This window comes from Notechis scutatus, chromosome 1, assembly GCF_049901735.1.
Source record: "Notechis scutatus isolate UNSWTSFEM ecotype Mainland chromosome 1, rNotScu1.2, whole genome shotgun sequence".
In the NCBI taxonomy this organism is placed as follows: Eukaryota; Metazoa; Chordata; class Lepidosauria; order Squamata; family Elapidae; genus Notechis; species Notechis scutatus.
Window position 1 is genome coordinate 81,496,673 of NC_142009.1, and position 19,210 is coordinate 81,515,882.

At 38.7% G+C, this 19,210-nt stretch overlaps 1 protein-coding gene across 1 annotated transcript in view; it reads right to left on the minus strand.

The window, feature by feature from the left end:
• The window catches only part of IGF2R (insulin like growth factor 2 receptor), a 78,350-nt gene extending 61,565 nt beyond the window's left edge, over window positions 1-16,785 (minus strand). The window contains 3 exon segments of the mRNA XM_026675248.2: window positions 1,880-1,998; window positions 8,993-9,123; window positions 16,514-16,785. Of these exon segments, the coding sequence (XP_026531033.2) occupies window positions 1,880-1,998; window positions 8,993-9,123; window positions 16,514-16,767 (504 nt within the window). The 5' untranslated portion in view covers window positions 16,768-16,785.
• Between the last annotated feature and the right edge of the window lie 2,425 nt (window positions 16,786-19,210).

The window sequence follows — 19,210 nt, forward strand, 5'->3', positions numbered from 1 at the left end:
TGCCGGTTCTCCGAACTACTCAAAATTTCTTCTACTGATTCTCCAGAACTGGTCAGAACCTGCTGAATACCACCTCTGGTTTGCATACAGAAGAAATAGATCTACAAAGGACACTATAGCCAACACTCTTCACACTGCTCTCACTCATCTAGAACAGCAGGGGAGCTATGTGAGGATGCTTTTTGTAAATTTTAGTTCTGCATTTAACACAATTCTTCCACATAGACTAGTGTCTAAACTTCTGGACCTTGGACATTCTTATTCAATCTGCCTTTGGATTATGGATTTCTTGTCTGACCACTCACAGAGGGTCAGATTAGATAATCATACCTCTTCAGCCCTTATTCTAAACACTGGTACATCACAGGTTGTGTGCTGAGTCTCTTACTCTATACTCTTTAGGTGCATGACTGCATTCCCACTCACGCTAGTAATACTATTACTAAATTTGCAGATGATATAACAGTGGTGGGACTCGTCTCCGGGGGAATGAGTCTGCCTACCGAGATGAGGTGGACTGGTTGCTTTCGTGGTGTGGCGACAGTAACTTGATCCTCAACACCAATAAAACCAAGGAGCTTATAGTGGACTATAGAAGGAACAGATCAGACATCCAGCTCTTGCTTATCAATGGAGACCGAATGGAGCAAGTGGCCAGTTTTAAGTTTCTGGGTGTTACCCTAAAAGAGGACCTGAGTTGGAATGCCCACATTGCAGCACTGGTCAAAAGGGCCCAGCAGAGATTATACTACCTGAGACTTCTCAGAAAACAACAACTGAATGAAAACCTGCTGGTGACCTTCTACCGCTGCACCATAGAGAGTATCTTAACTTACTGCATCTGTGTACGGTTTGCCAGTTGCACAGTGGCAAATAGGAAAGCACTCCAGAGAGTTAACGTCATTGCCCAGAAGATCACTGGTTTTCCTCTCCCCTCTTTGGAAGAGTTCTATAGCTCCTGCTGCCTTAAGAAAGTTCAAAACATTCTCAAAGATCCATCTCATCCTGGGAACCCTTTTTTTGAACTATTACCATCTGGCGGATGGTACAAGATAATAAAAACAAGGACAAATAGACTGAAAAACAGCTTCTATCCCAAGGCAGTAACTCTATTGAATTCTACTGTATTGTGCAACATTAATGCAATATCAGGGGTTTTCAATTCAATGTATAGAATGTGAAGGATGTGTGTTTGTGTTTATTTCATAGTCATAATATACACTGAAGATAGTATTTAATTTCGTTGTACAAGGTCCAATGACAATAAAGTAAACTTAACTTTTTACTCAGATATATATCAACTCTAGGGTGTGGAAATTCATCCATAAATTAAAATAACTGGGAAAATAAAACAAAATTAACATTTCAGAACCTAGATAGTACAAAATTAAACACCAAGAGCAAACATCTTTATCTTTAATAGCACCGTACTGCTTTATAAACTGCCCAGAATCCCTCTATGAGGCAGATAAGTGGCATGCAAATTTAATAAATAAATGATTATAAGATATTCTGGTAAAGAAACTTGCTTAAATACAGATATAACATAAAATGCATAAAATAAAGTATGCTTATTTTGCCTGATATCAAGCATATAAGTTGAGTGACAGATTTTTTAAAATAAATTTTTAAGAAGCACTAGTTTTATGTAAACGGATCAATTTTATATTTTTCTTTCATGTTGGTACATTAATTAAATACCCTTTTAAAATAGGATCAATTGGGAAACAGATAAGCAATCTGTACATCTGGAACATACAGATACATTCTAGGACAAACGTAATTCTTCTGTCAGGACTGGGACAGCTTATCAATACTTACTAATTAAAAATAATTATTGCCTATTTAGAAATAAAATTGTCAGCAGTAACATACTAACCAAAGTCTTCCCACAATAGAAATTGATGTTACTTTGCCATGTGTGACTTCCCTTAGAACAAATTTGTGTAGAGTTGAATTCCAAGAGTAAATCAGACTTCCTTATCCGTGAGGATTCCCCTAAAACAAAAAGAGCATATACTGTACATTAATCTCAAAAGGTGATTTCCAATTATATGAGATACAGATTAAAACACACAAAAATCTCACACCAACAAAGCATAGAAGAGAAATCTGTGGAAAACTAAACAGTTTATGAATACCATATACCAAGCACAATAAATCTAGGCAAAAAATATGCCCAGTGTATGTGAACAGTTATCGAAGTGGAGAAATACATTATATCAACAAGCTCTTGATGGGCCTAATAATTTATTTATATCCTAATAAATTTTACATTTGTTGGTCGATTAAACCACAACTGATACTGTCAATTCAAGTAGGTATTAAAAAAAAAAGATGTAAAATTGTAGCAGAAGTGCAACATTTGCCACGAAGCAGTATAAGGGACATCAATCAAACAAATGTTGTAGGGTCCAAAACCTTACACAGATGTTATTGTATTATGTTATATTATATATAACATATAAATATGTTCTAAGCAGGATGGCAAAACAATGTGACCCTGCAGCTTTTTATCACAGTCCCAAAAAAATCTGAAACACACATAAACACAGGCCAAGGACACTTGCCCAGAAAGTGGTCCTCAAAGAACTACAGTACAATCTTACGCGGTTCCACTTTAAGTCATGTTGACAGAGCTTCAATTGAGTTTATCCTCAGGTTAAATTCACCTACAATTTTTCCCTCTTCAAATTCAGAAATAAAGAAGCGTGATATTACTAGCCATCTCAAATATTGAAGTAACTGTACTTTGGAATAGATTGCAGAGAAGCTGGATAGATCCTTTCAAACGTTGGTTTCGTAAAAAAACCTCTTGTGAATACCATAAGCAGCCAACAAAACAAACGTATCATTAAACAAATCAATCCACTCAAGGCATAAATGGTCTGGCTCAAATTATCCTATTTTTGATATATTAATTATGTGAAGACTTAGTTCTCTAGAAAAGGCTCTAATGCTGGGAAAGGTAGAAGGAAAAAGAAGAGGAGAAAGCCAGTAACAAGATGAATGGACTCAGTTATGAAGGGTGCACTGTTGGAAGATCAAACAGTTAGGGATAGATTGTCATGGATGGAACATAATCTGTTTAGGAAAATCATCTAAGCACTCAAGAACTGTAATTTTAAGTCCCATCCTACCAACTCATTTGTCAGATTTCCTCATAAACCTATTTATATACATTAATATACTATCCCAAAGGATGCTAGCATTTCTCCCTCCAAATATCACCATTCTAAAAGATTCAGAATGATGGCCTTTGCTAGCTTTTTCCTTTCAGAGGGGAAGGGAAACGCTAGCCAATGCCATGTTCTAAGCCTTCCCAGAGAAAAGCACACTGAAGGAACAAACCTCAAATCTGGCAAAGATGCTATTGACTGCCATTGTTTTTGTGGTCATTGTCCCTAGGTGGTCAGGGAGATGCCTTCCCTGTGATGGAAAGTCCAGACCCTCTGCTTAACAACCTGTAGCAGTCACTTAACAACCAAGCTGGGAGAGCCAGGATTGCTATCATTGAGCAAAGATGTCACGTGGTGTCTTGTTCAATGACCAAGATTCTGGGCCCCATTGTGCTCATAAATGGAGGACAATCTGTAGTTCAATGCAGCTTAAGTGCATGTGTGTTTAATTAAGTAATTAAATCTATATGTCACTATCTCAGTGAAAAGCAAAACATGAAAACCTGAAATTCAGGTCTTTACTGTTTCGATAAGGATAGAAATTATGTCAAAGTTCCCCTGGATAGTGGAAGAGCAATTGTTGCACATCCAAAGAAAAGGAAAAGGAGAAACATTATTTTTCCCACCTTAAATAAGGGATGGAAGAAAGAAGGAAATAGAGAGGGCTAGTTTAAGGTCATGTTCTGACAAAGTTACAAGTAAATAGCTTTAGACCAGTGTAGTCTTATTACAATAAAAGACATCTGCCAATATTTGTCCTGTTCAAAATTATGACACCTCCAGACAACTGCACCTGTGCAGGTGGGAAAACGAGGCACAAGAACATTATATTGTTTGTGCTATAAATATGATGGCATTTTATATTTAGCAGTTGCTAGAATTGCATCCTTGCAGTAAACATACTTATCAACAAGTTGTCTCTATAAGGTTCCTACTTCTACTGTAGTTTCAGATGGAAAAAAACCTATCACTACAGATAGCCCTCAATGTGCAATCATAATGGAGGCTGCTGATTAAGGTCCTACATTGTGATGATTGCAAGATAAGGTTGTTGTTTTTTTGGAGTCGTTAAGTGAATATGGCAGTCATTAAGCAAACCAATGGTTCACTACAGGCACGTTTTTTTCTGAAAACCAGAAAAACAGCATGGTTTTCAACAAAAACATTGTAAAACGTGGTGTTGCAAATGTCAGTAAAGGCATCCAAATTTAGGCCATGATCATGGATGGAGCCCAACCAAACTTTAATTCAGATTGCAAGTCACCTTGAAAGATGAGCTCGCAGTGGTGATGATGGTATGGACCCAGGTTTTCAGGTTTTTTTCCTTCACGTTATAAATACAACAGCTTCAATGCAGCCACCATTCAGCAGCTATAGCACAGCTTGTCTGACACTCCCAGAACGCAGATAAAGATACTGAAAACTTTGGGGACCAGCTGCCCACCTCAAAAACATGACTTTGGGCTGACAAGAAAATCTAAAAATGTATCACTAGTAAAATAAAAACTAAAGACAAGAACGAACCATGTGTTGCAGCAACCAAGGAAACCAGCAACCAGCCTACCTAGGCGCAGCTAAATTCCCAGTCTCATGCTGGTAAATAGCTAGGTTTTAACTGTTTTCTGAAAAGCCAACACAGTTCGGGGTCAACCTAATTTCAGGTGGCATGGTACTCCAGAAGACAACAAAAAAGGTAGGATTTTGGGGTCCCATAAGATAGCGCTCTCCAAAATATGGGATCCAGAGCATATCCCTCTTATCAGATCTGACAGGACACTTAAGAGAAAAATTATATGGTCTAGGTATGGTATTAATCTAAGGGAAATAAATTCATTATAAAAATGACATTTCAATATGCATATTTTAAATATTAGCAAAACTGCACCTCATAGGCCAGGACATTTTCATACAAAGTGATATCCCATTTAATTAACTTAAATAATTTAATTATCTGTTAATCAGGAAACCTTGTTGAGTTCATGAATATTTGATTTAAGTTTAAGAAGGAAAATATTAAGAAGCCAGAGTCTTTTCACTTTGGGTTGCTGAAAATTCTGTTGAGTTTTATTTTAGAATCTGTAAAATTAGCAAAGTTGAAGCTTCAAATAAGGGGAATGTTAACTTTTTTTTCTTTTGTAAAGCTTAACGTATGTTCGTAAGAGAAGTTACAGCAATTAAGAAAAAAGCACAAGAGACAATATAATGGTACACTCCCATTTGATAAACAAGTAAGACAGATACTCCCATACAGAATGGCAATTATGTAATGAGGAATAGAAACATGTGGGCAGCTAGGTCAGATCTGTCTTTAACTAGTTTGGCACATCTTAATACACTATTTCATTATAGCAATATAGGGAAAGGTTCAGACTATCACAGGTAAAATAACATTCCATGAAGACCAAAAGTATCAAGCTGGACAGCTCTACCCAGCTTCTTCTTAAAAATCCAATTCAGTTGATATATTGTTGAACTATTGATACATTTAGTAGGCTCATCCTGGAATATCTCATGCAGGAACTAAGATTATACTCCGTAATCTAAATCAGAAAATGTGCTAGTTATTCCTACAGAGATTCAGCTTCAAATTCGAAGCTCTTTGCAGAATGTTATCCAACTCAACCAAAAAAAAATAAATCCTATGGGATTCAGATGCAGTGTCACCTGTTATACTTTTACTTGACTGAATTAAAGAAAAATTTTAGAGTTTATGTCTCTCGTTCAAGTATTTATACAGAATTTTATTATAGAGCATTCCTTCTGCTGGCTTTCTTTCACGCAAAGCTAGGTTTTTTAGTTATTTCTTATTCATAATTAGTGATCCAATGTGCTGTGATGGTTAAGACACAAGCTAGAACCTGTAGTCTTTGAGGCCAAAAAAAGGGCCCTTTTTGGCACTTCAGGAAGTAATGAAACAGGCCTGTTTTTCGGCCTCCAAAGGCTGGAGGGGCTTCCCTTGAGCCACCAGGAGGGTGAAAAAGGCCTCCCCCAGGTTCCAGAGGCCCTCCAGAGGCTGAAAACGGGTACTTCTGGTATTTCCGGAAGGCCCATTTTTCAGCCTCCCGAGGTTGCAGAAGCTTCCCTCAAGCCTCTGGGAGGCCGAAAAAGGCCTCAAACGGGCCGAAAATCAGCTGGGAGGCACGCGCATGCACAGTGCAGGTAAGGGGGCAGCAGGGGGGTTTTGCACACGCATGCACAGAGGAGCAGGGCGCATTGCATTGTGGGTGCCAACATGTGCGTGTGGGCGCTTTCGGCACACCACAACAAAAAGGTTTGCCATCACTGGGCTATGTATACTACTGCTATCAGTCACTCTCTCTCAGTGTTCAAAAGGAGGCAATGGCAAATCACCTTTTAAAAAACCTTACCAAGGAAACAACATGGATTAATCCAGGCAGTTACCAGGAATCAACACTAATTCAGGAGCACAAAAAAATAAAAAAAAATGTCTTTACTTGGCACCAACATAATCATTTTCAAAAATGGATGGCAGAAATCCATTTAATGAGATTATGGTGGCAATTAGGATTTATTTATTTATTTTAGTTTACTTTATTGTCATTGCACCTCGTACAACGAAATCAAACACCATCTTCAGTGCACATCATGACCATGACCATAAAAATAAACACAAACACACATCCTTCACCCTTCACACAATGAACCGGAAACCCCCGACACCACACCAACACTGCACTATACAGCAGAATTGAAAAGAGCTACTGCCCTGGGATAGAAGCTGTTTTTCAGCCTATTTGTCCTTGTTTTTATTATTCTGTACCGTCTGCCAGATGGTAATAGTTCAAAAAAAGGGATCCCAGGATGAGATGGATCTTTGAGAATGTTTTGAACTTTCTTAAGGCAGCGGGAGCTATAAAGCTCTTCCAAAGAGAGGAGAGGGCAACCAATGATCTTCTGGGCAATGACATTAACCCTCTGGAGTGCTTTCCTATCTGCCACTGTGCAATTGGCAAACCATACAGAGGTGCAGTATGTTAAAATACTCTCTATGGTGCAGCAGTAGAAGGTCACCAGCAGTTTCTCCTTCAGTTGTTTTCTGAGAAGCCTCAGGTAGTATAATCTCTGCTGGGCCCTTTTGACCAGGGCTGCAATGTTATTAAACTGTTAAGCGGTCTAGGTCATACTATATCACTTTCTCCTAATGATTCTGAGGAGGAAAGGAAAATAACTTACCCAAATCCCTTTAACCAGATCATGGGGATTGAGATATTAGCAGAAAATCTTGCTAATTCAGATAAGGTTCTCTAACAGAACAAGTGATCAAGACCACAGCAGAATCATACAAAGCCTTGGACAGACTATTTACATATCCTGCCTGCTCCTGTTTGAGTCCAATTAAATATACTGTAAAGAAATTGTTTCTTCCTGGCAAACACAGAAATTGACCTTTGAAATCTATTACACCTTTTCTTAACCTCTAGATACATTTGCTATGACTACATTTGTGGACTTCTCCTGGAGTCACGGAGAAGTAGAGCCTACTAAGATAACTCAGGTTGCATTTTAATCATCTGTCAGTACACTCCACATACTTCCAAGTTGATGGGGTAAAAGCCATATATGGTGGTAGCTTGCAAGGTATGTTCTAAACTATAAATCATAACTTTCACATAACAAAGCACAAGAGCTTAGGGTAAAAATCGGGTTTTGATTCTACTTATGATATATGGGCCAAACCAGTGTTGTTCTTATCATTAAGAGAGAATTCTATGTATGGCACAAGTACTATTAAGACAGGCTACACAGGTTATACTTACCCTAACTTGTTAAAAAATATTATTTGAAAATCTCAATTTACCTAAGTCATGATAGGCTGCACATATCAATTATTTATGGTCTCATAAGGGGATGATCATGGCACACAAAAAAGAAAATTGAAATATAAGGGGAGTCGGTGGCAAAGACCATGAATCCATAAATGAAATAAAAGAAAATAATTATTGTATGTCCATAAACTAAGAGAAAGGAAAATGATGTAATAGGTTTAAATGAAAAGATTTGATTTTGTGAATTTAATTGAATGTATCAATATCTGCAGGGGAATGAGAAGGGAAGGACCACATATGAGTTCTGGGAAAGATTATGCAAATTCTAAATATATTAGATTCCTGGGGAAAAAATATTCCATTAGGTGACGTGAATGGGTGAGAGACAAGAGAGTTCAGGGTTCATAAAAAATGAATGGATGAGAGACACAGTGAAAAAAATGGTGACAGGTATTTGGATTGAAAAAGTTGTGTTTGGAACACAAGGATTAAGCACAAGTCTATTCATATGTTCATATGACAAAAGAATAAATGCAAATCTGGAGACATATAATACTAAGAAAAGCTAAAAAAATAAAACTAGAACAGTTCTGAATGTGAAAAAGGCCATTATTTGGCAATATCAAGAGTCAAACTTGGGCAAGATTGGATATGGGAGAAGTGAAACAATGAGAGAGAAAGTAAAAGGATTATAAAAGGGAACATACAAGCTATGGATGAAAAGTTATAATGTGTAATGACTACAGGAACATCTTGTTTCCTTGTACAAAGGGAAAGTTAGCAAGAGTCAATGAAAAAACTTCAAGGCAATTAGTTTATTATTAAGTGTGCTTGTGATCTCTCTCTCTCTCTCTCTCTCTCTCTCTCTCTCTCTCTCTCTCTCTCAACTTAACAACCGCAAATGGGAGTGCTAGAATTGTGGTAGCTGAATGAAGTGGTCACATAAGCATTTAAAAAAAGAACAGAAGCTGAACAGATGGCATTTGGCATTTTTAATCCAGGGAGCAGAAAAGCCTTTAGACTTACCTATTGAGAAAGATAAATTTTTTTTAAGATCATGGGCACAAATGGCACTGGATCCCCCACAATCTCCTGCACCACCACAGAGATTTATTTTATAATGCACTTTATCAGGATCCACAGCTTCCCATGTATAACTGAAAAAAAGAAGGGAAAGTATCATTGCTATGTTTTAACAAACTCCACAAATAACTGCTTTAACCTGAACTACTGTGCTCAAATATATTTTCATCCATCCATTTTTTTCATCCACACTGACCTGCTCATTATTAATACCATGCTTATGTATTAATTCTGTTAATGTTCTAATTAACATAAAGTATATGTACATTTAAAAGTATCAATGAAATAATATAATTTTATTATTCATAATAATCCTAATGATAAAAACAAAAAAGAGGAGTCTGGAAAATTATCTTATGAAGCTAACTCCTCCAAAGCCATCGCACTTGACATCTTGAAGCTTAAACATTCTGAGGTGTCATATATACAAAGCAAAATATTTTATTTTGATTTTATAGTCATACAAAACAAATTTAATAGAGTTGACAGCAATTTTCTACTGTTTTACCAGAAAACATTTAAGATTCTTGAATTTGCATAAATAGTGGAATATCTTCAGCGTCTTTAAAAAAAAGTTAGTGACTTAGGAATCACAGTTAATTCTTCCAAACTGTGAGTGATAGAATCGGAAGAAGTTATAGTATTTGAACTAGATAATCAAATATTTAAAAGTGTATAAATTGCCAAAATAGTAAATAAAACTTTTTAGTTCTGCAAAGTGTTAAAATATAAACAATATTAAAGAACTGAGAACGCCATCAAGGGCATTCCTAGAATTAAAGACTTACTACAAGGAAATATAACTTGGTAAAAGTGTTTTTTTAAAAACACACATTTCAAGTTTTGAGCCAACAAAACAAAGATAATAATTCATTTTCACTTCTCATTGATTAGTTATCTATTACTGAAAAAAAGCATCTTAATTATGCAGTGCAAATCAGAGAAAATTGGAATTTAAAGCAGAGGAACATAGTAAAGTGATTTCACATGGCTGAATTCACACCATGCATTGATTGATTGTTTAATAATGGCTTATTAAACTAGAATAACTGAGTTCACATATAGCAAGAAAGCTATACAGCTATAAAAGTGCATTTTGATTCAGCCCTGGGTACAAACCATGCCATTGCAACACATCATTTTCCATCTACACCAAAGGTAGGATCAGGAAATAAGATCTAAATCTTCACCTAATTTCTAGTTAATCAACAAAGATTTTTATGTTCCAAATGCTTGACAAAGAAAGAGCTATCCCCTTATTTCCTTCATAGAAACAGCTACCAAACTCAAGGAAAAAATAGAAGCAAATTATTTGCATGAAAGCATCAGTGAAAACTAATTTTAGCACTGGTCATGTGGTCTTTTTCTTTAATTATCTGTTTACTTTTCAGAGCAAAATGAATATTAGTAATTCTAATGAAAAAGCCAAATAAATCCCACAAACCTAAAAGTTGAACATCCTAGCTTAGCATTTTAGAGGGGGAAAAAGCACCATGTGAAGATACTAGATATTAAACATGCAAAGATCATAAAACACAAGTTTCATTTTCAACACATTTGTCTATGATTACTTGAATAAACTTTTCACTAGTTTTTATATTTTTAAAAATTTTCATTACTAACCTGTTACAATTATGTCTGACTCCTAAATTATATATAGAAGTATCAGACGGTAGTGAAATGAAAAAAAAGGTGTCAACAAATCTAGTTTTAATCATTAAGAACTGAAACTATAACATGCCTTTATTTTAAAATGCTAATTAAATAATACAATTAAGCACGTGTTTTCAAAAAAGTTTTTTCACAGCATACATTTTTGAAATGTCTATATTCTTCTCAAAATACATTTCTCCAATATTATTTTAACTATTGTGGTTAGGCATGAACTTTCCATAATAAGGAAATATTATTATTATAATTATTATAATTATTCTATAAATAATTCAGCTATAGGCCTAGACAGCTAACTAGATGAATCACAACCACAAAAAGTGATTCAAACATTGGAGCTAACTGCTGTGTATTATACTGTATATAAAGCTTTTTCTGAGCTTTACCCAATCATGTGACTGTCAGTCAACTAGGATGTCTTAAAATACACAAAGGCAGGCAGAAATAATTGTTTAATATCACAAAATCCGGTCTTTCTGTCTTCACTGAGATTATCCTTTAACACAGTTGTTCTACTTTTATAGCATGACAAGATTAACCTATCCATAAAAATTAAGGACTTGATCAGACAAATGGGGCTTTTTTACAGGTAGCTAACTTATGACCAAGATTGGGACTAGAATCTTGGTTGTTGAGTGAAGCAGTTGTTAAATGAAATGCCTACATGACCGCTTTGCTTAACGATTGTAATCTCAGCTCTTCCATTTGTGGTCCTTAAGTACTGTAGATGGAATAAAAGAACTGCCTGCCAAAGGAGGGCAGGTAGCTATCCTCTCTGGGCAGAAGAGAGGATGTGCAGTAAGGTGCAGGAATGGAGCTTGGATCTTCAGAATCATATTGTTGGCCCAGCCCGACCCAAGGAATTCCCCTCCCCTCCACGCATGAAAGGGAACCTCCTTTGCTGGGCTGGAGAAACTGAAACTCAGATCTTTGCAATCCATGCATTATTTCTTCAGCCCAGCAAAGGAGGTTCCCATTCCCTCCCTGCGCTTTGTTTCTGCAGCCAAAGTCAATGGAGAGGCTGGCATGAAAATTGAAAGCTGCCAACATCTACCAAAGGATTTTCCCGCTCTTTCCACATATTCCATGTATTTCCCAGGCATTGAAAGGAGGGGAAATCCTTTGGTAGCTGATAGCAGCTTTCAATTTTACATGCCAGCTTCCTCATTGACTTTTGTCAGGCTGCAGGAACAAAGCGCAGGGAGGGAATGGGAACTCCTTTGCTGGGCTGACTTTCTTGGGAAGACAGGAGAGAAGTTTGCAAATGGTGATCAAATAATAGTGAAGTGTTTGGCAATTGGGCTTAAGCATGAACAGGTTGCCAAGCACCCAGATCGCCATCACATGACCTGGGGGGGGGGGGAATTAGGAGTGGCAAGATGTTTTACAATGACTGAAAGTGCTTTACAGGCTATAAAGCCTCACTTTCCAAGCTGCTGTGATTCTTGTATCTTCCAAGGGTAAATTTTAATCTCTGATCTCATACTGCTTGCCTGTAAGTTTAGTTTACTTTATTATCATTGCAACTCGTACAATGAAATTAAATAGCATCTTCAGTGTACATTATGACTATGAAAATAAACGCAAACATGCATCCTTCACATCCTATGCATTGAATTGAAAACCCCTGATATTGCATTAATATTGCACAATAGAGTAGAATTCAATAGAGTTGGGATAAAAGCTGTTTTTCAGCCCACTTGTCCTTGTTTTTATTATTCTGTACCGTCCACCAGATGGTAATAGTTCAAAAAAAGGGTTCCCAGGATGAGATGGATCTTTGAGAATGTTTTGAACTTTCTTAAGGCAGCGGGAGCTATAAAGCTCTTCCAAAGAGGGGAGAGGGCAACCAATGATCTTCTGGGCAATGACATTAACCCTCTGGAGTGGACTATAGAAGGAACAGATCAGATATCCAGCCCTTGCTTATCAATGGAGACTGAGTGGAGCAAGTGGCCAGTTTTAAGTTTCTGGGTGTTACCATAAAAGAGGACCTGACCTGGGGTGCTCACATTGCAGCCCTGGTCAAAAGGGCCCAGCAGAGATTATACTGCCTGAGACTTCTCAAAAACAACAACAACAACAACAACTGATTAACTCAGTGTTAAAAACAGCATGCAAATTGCTACACTACTTTGATTGCTGACATTTTTCCAACTGTTTGCCCATCAATTCAAAAAGAAAAAGCATCTGATCTTAATTGTATATTGATTTTTAAAACCCTACAAATCAGTGTATTTGAATCCAAAATGTACACTATGTTATAATCTGAAAGAGAATTTTAACAAAATGTTGTAGTTGGCATGTCACTAGAAAAATTGTCTGCAATGTACAGTGTTTCCCCGAAAATATGACCTATCACAATTCCTAAACAGATTTTCACACCTGCACCTAATATAAGCCCTACCCCAAAGAAATAAGCCCTAATTAAGCCCCGCCCACATCTAGCTGTATGAGGTAGGGTAAGACGCAGATGGAAAAATCAAGCTAGGGCAGGGGAGCATGCCCTGCACTCATTTACCTCACTGTGCTGGGGGAGCTGCTCATGGCAGAATGCCGTGAGGCTCGCCTTGCCAGTGGAGCCACTCGTGGCACGTCACAAGACAGGTCTTGCTCGTGAAGCCGCTTGCAGCACAATGCCACGAGGCTCGTCTTGCCGGTGGATCTGCTCGTCGCACATCACAAGGCTCGTCTCACCGGTGAAGCCGCTCATGGCACAATGCCGCGAGACTCGTGCTGGTGGAACCGTTCATGGCAGTGGAGCCACTCGCGGCTAGATGCTGCATGGTGTGTTGTGCCATCATGTGCACAAGCGGCAGCACCAGTGAGACGAGCCTCACAGTGTTCTACTGTGAGCAGCTCCACTGGCACAATGAGCCTCATCCTGCCGGTGGAGCCACTCATGGCAGAATGCCGTGAGGGTCATCTTGCTGCTGCAGCCACTCACAGACGCCACAAGGCTTGTTGTGCTGGTGGAGATACTCACAGCAGAATGATACTAAGCAGGATTAATCAAGCTCTTACTCCCCCCATTCTTAATGCAAAAGCAAAACAACCTCTGTAGTGCTACCAAGAAAAGTAATGGATACTTCCATGAAGACTTCACTAAGACTTGAACTCAACTTGAAGATGTTTTCCCTTTCCATCTCTATAAAAAATTGCATATAATTGACTTGGAATATAAATCCCACAAAATTCTATGGTACGTAGTTCATTAATTTTTCTTTTTACAGCTCTGTAATTCCTTAATTCAGGATAAAGTTGGGGCAACTGAACACAGCTGAGCATTCACTTACTGGATGCCCTTCCTGACACCTACATGGAGTTTGCAGTAGACATTTTCTCTTTGTATCCTGAGAAACATCTGCTGTAACGGATTGAACTCTCCACCTTCTGAATGGGAGTTGAGCATCTTCACCACTATGCGATTACACCGCTCAGATCTTAACTTGATTAATAAAAACTAGTAACTGTGCTACAAATAGTAATAGAATGACAAACATTTTTCAGGAAATTCTAATTTAAGAGCAGGTCAGAAAATAGGCTTCTGTTTTTATGAACAAATTAAGACATTGGACAATTGCTCTGTGCAATATAAGCATTGATGTCTAAAAACAACCAACCAACAAAACTAGGCTTTTCCCCCCCCACTGAAACAGAGTTATGAATCATGACAAAATAAGACACAGCTAACAGGATATCATTTTGCACGAGCTTAATTTGCATTATATTAATGTAACCTTTATTATAAATATAATTGTAGACAGACTATGGTTAAAGAGACTTGGCTTGGATGTTTCCTATTTTTAATTCTTCTTAGATTATATGCTATTCAGAACCAATTGAAAAGAAGTAATAAAATAAATAAAACAATGAGCTAATGAGTTATGAACTAATTAGTTTCTAATGCTCATAACCGATTAGCTGAAATACCTTCACTGGAAAGACAACAGTTAGGTTCTCCAAAGTGTCATTTGAAGAGTCCAGATGGCTTACATGAACTTGTTATAGAGAAATCCCAAATATTTTTATCAAAAGTTTAAATATATATTTCATTTTAGTCATGAAAGGAATCATACAAAGTCTTATATCACTTATGAAAAAACAATTTGTCTGCTGCTGTTGGTCCTTAAATATTGCTCTGAAGGGAGAAATAATTCACAATTAAATGCTGCATTCAGAGAAAGTGAAAATGAAGAAAACCAAAAGTCCAGGATGCATTTACTCGTGGTGTAGTCTTTATAAGTTTTTAACAATGATAAATTAAGCGCTTCATTTACACTTGCTTATATATGAAAGCAAGCAAGCACAACATACATTTCCAATGTTCTTCTATAAAATGGATATAATTTCTTTGGTTCTGCCTTAGAGTATGCTACTGAGGAAGTAGAGATTTAATATTACTTATTCTTCAAGCTTATATAGCACACCAAAACAGCAGACAGAGGTGACAAACAAATACTAAGGTTATGTTTTTGCTGAATGTACTGGTATACAGAATGTAACCTAGCCATATCCTAAACTAACCAGAGTCTGGAATTATGCCTTCCAGAAAAAGATTGTGGCTCGATAGGAGAGTGCATGTAAAAGATTCTTAGCATCATCAGAAGAAGTTGAGAAAAATTTCCCTAACCCTATCACTCTGAAGAACTGTTGCTTATAACAGATAATGGTCCTCAGCTTACATATATGCGTGGTTCACATAACATGCTGAATTATGTGATTTTTTAATGGTTATCACATGGTTTATTTAGTAAGTTGTAAAAACCCAGCTGACCCATGTATTAAATTGGTTAACCAGGGGTCTTCAAACTTGACAGCTTTAAGACTTGTGGACTTCAACTCCCAGAATTCCTCCTCCAGTCATGTTAACTCAGGAATTCTGGGAGTTGAAGTCCACAAGTCTTAAACTTGCCAAGTTTGAAGACCCTTGGGTTAAGCCAACCAATATTGCATAAACTCAACCAACCACACTGAATTGGGGGGGCATTCATCAGCAAAGAAGTCAGAGCAGAAAGTTTTCAGAGCCAGTTCATTTTATTCTCTTATGCAAAAGGTACTTTCTTTCACCCCAATCTCTCTTCTTTTGCCTAACTTGGGAAAGGAACTGATTTTTCTTGCTTTTTAGGTTCAACAACCACCCCTATATTTAAAGACTGTTTAACAACCCTGCTCTCTTAAGTCACGAAACATTTAGTAGGTACTGTTTATCAGTACACTTACAAAGGAAACCTGCACAAAGAAATTAATAGCATTCTGCAATAGCGTTTAATAAGAGAAATACTACACACAAACATGGAATGCTCAGGAATTTTGTGCGGGAAAAGTTTAGGAGAAGGCACAATTTAAACAAATGACAGCAGCTGTTACCCATCAATGAAGGTCAGGAAAATTTCTGCCTCCATTACTGCATAGCAAATGACATGCAGCAAGCTTTTCGGGAAAGCAAGTGGTTGAACAAGGCGACGATGCTGGTTATTTGAAACGCCAACTATGTTTGGTAACTGTAAAAGGTCGCTTTTTCAATCATAGTTCCTCTTAATTTAACCCTGGGGTAAATCAGAGGAAGCGTAAAAGAGGCACTTGGCAATGTAAACTGCAAAAGCACTCATGCAAATGCGTATTTAAGGTTCAACACGTCCACACTGCCTGCCCAAGAGAAAAAGATTAGAGGAGCCAGCCACAACCCCGGAGACAAATTCCTTCGCAAACCGTCCCTTCCCACCGAGGGTCCCGCGGAGCTGCAGCTGTCCCACGCAAAGAGCCGGAGTTCCGGGAGGGCTGGGCGCTTACTGGCATAGATCCTGGTAACTGAAGGCGTCCTGGGCCGCTACGGCGGTGGAGAGATCTCCCTTCCAGCATGGGAGGAGAAGCAAGAAGAAGGCAGGCAGCCAGCGGAGCCGGAGCGCAGCTGCCCCGCACGCTGCGGCGAAGGCGAAGACGCGTCCCATGGCAGGCCGAGGGAAAAGCTCCGTGAAGGTTACTCGCCTAACATGAGCGAGCAGAAAGCGAGAGAGAGAGAGAGAGCGCACTGGCGGAAGAGTCATGTGACTCCCTCCCCCCTCCCAATGCCGGTCACCTGACAGACCCGGAGCCTGTCACGTGCTGATGCTCATGTGAGGCGAGGCGCGAGGGTGACGGAAGCGAGGGTGGGGGGGCGGGAGGCAGGTGGCGCAATTAGGGGAGGGGCGCTTTCTCGCTCTTCTTGAATGGGGCCCTCGGGCTCCCTCGCCAGGTTGGCGCGCCTAATCCTCGAATATTTTTCTTATGTATACATAAGGAGGGTCCCAATAAAGGAGATATTATTAGCTCAGGGTTGAAATGAAGGCTCCTTGGTGGCCTCCGAGTTTGGAGGTTTTCTTGCACACGTTCTGTTACCCAAACTAGGTAGTATTATCACTACTAGTCTGGGTTAGAAGGAAAAAATCACCCCGGTTGCCTCAGCTGGGAAGGGTTCGCTGGTGCTGTGGGAAGCCCCCCCCCTCCTCCTGGAAGAATGAAATATTTTGGGAAATATTAAAAAGGCAGAATATTATATTTCCCTAATGAGAAGAGGAGAAGCGTATTTTTAGAGACAGGAAGTGGCCCCCACTTTTTCTTAATAGCCCACAGCAGATGTCAGCACTTAAAGAGATAAAGAGCTTATTGAAAGAACTATCTAGATGGCTCTATTCATAAGCAAGGCAAATACTGCAGGAAAAAGAATCCATCCAAGACAGGATATTTCAAAGCTGCTTGCAGCAAAGTTTGATAGCTAATAAAGGCAGAGTGATAGGATTAGAAACAGCCGCCTCACCCAAGATCTGACCCAGGATGAAAGTCATTAGCCACAATAGGAATTGGCTAATAACCCTTTCAGAGCCCAAGCCCCCTCATTGCATGACACCCCCCCCCCAGAGCAGTTCAAATTCAGATAAGCAACAAACAAAAGGTTGAAAAAATTAGCATTTGCATTTCCTCTTTTGCCTATAGAGCCAGCTATGACCTCTATATTTATTTAATTAATTAATTTATATTGCCACCTATTCATCTATAACTCCTTCAGTCAATAGAATACATATTCTTGCACAGGAACAGGAAGCTCAAATACAACACCCAACAAAGGTATTTAAGAAAAACCCACTCTCAACTCCATTTTGTCAGCTGCCCAGAATTACATGTGGTTCTGCTTCATCAATAAACCATCTTTCCTATCAGCCTCCATGTTTCCAGTGTCTTTTTCCCAGCTTGGAACTGAACCAGATGGATTTTTCTTCCAACAGTGCCTGTGAGACGACTGCCTCTTGACAAGGGGGAATGAGAAAGATTTAGACCTAGAACTTACTTAGAATAACTTTGTTGCCTCTTTAAATGTACACCAATTGGCATAAATTAAAATGAAATTTCATTGCATAAGTGCTTAAAGGGTCACCACCTCCAAAATACACTATATAAACATGACAAATAAATAATAAATATGCATATACCCAGAGGTGGTATTCAGCAGGTTCTGACTAGTTCTGGAGAAGCGGTAGTGGAAACTTTGAGTAATTTGGCAAATACGACCTCTGACTGGATCTGCCCACATCTATTCTCTGCCTCCCAAGTCCCAGCTGATCGGCTGGGTCTTCTTTTGTTGCCCTGCACAGGAGAATGGAGCTGGAAAGCAGGTTAGTGGGGTGGGAAGGGAATGGGAATTTTGTAGTAACCTTCCCCCAGGAGTGGGGTGGGAATGGAGATTTTACAGTATCCTTCCCGTCACAACCACCAAGAAATGTCACCAAGCCAGTAGTAAAAATCTTTGAATCCCACCACTGCATATACCCACATATATGACACACAGAAACAACACAGTCAAGTTTGGATGTATACATATACATGGTGAGAAAAGCAAATCTTGCGAGTTTACCAGATAGATGACAAGGGGAACAAAGCTATTACAGAATCTAGTAGTCCTGCTATAGATACTGCTATAGATACTATAGATACTTTGAAACCTCCTCCCAGAGGGGAGCAACAGAAACAGACCATGAAGTGGGTGTGTGGGGTCTCTAACAATGCTTTGAGCTCTAAGCACGTAACACTTATAAGCAGTATCCTGAATACCAGGAAGCAAGCTTCCTACAGTATAATCTTCTCGGCTGTCCTTACAACTCTCTGAATGGACTTTCTATCTGAGGCACTGCTGCCACCAAACCAAAGAGTGATGCAGTTTGCTAAAATGTTCTCAATCATGCCTCTGTGAAAAGTGGCCAGGACGTAAGGAGAAAGATGTGCTCTCCTCATTCGATGAAGGAAATGCAGATGCTGGTTTGCACAAAAGGTGCATGAAGAAGCAAGCCGCAGACTTAAAGAGAGATTCAGCTCTATGGGGAAGCCATTGCTCCAGAGAGCTGTGTCCTTTACTGAAGGCACATCTCACTTCTGTTGAATAATTTAAAGGATGGTGCAGATTGAACGTACCTTGAAATTAGGAGTGCTGCTGGATTATTGATAGCCCCACTTTAGACC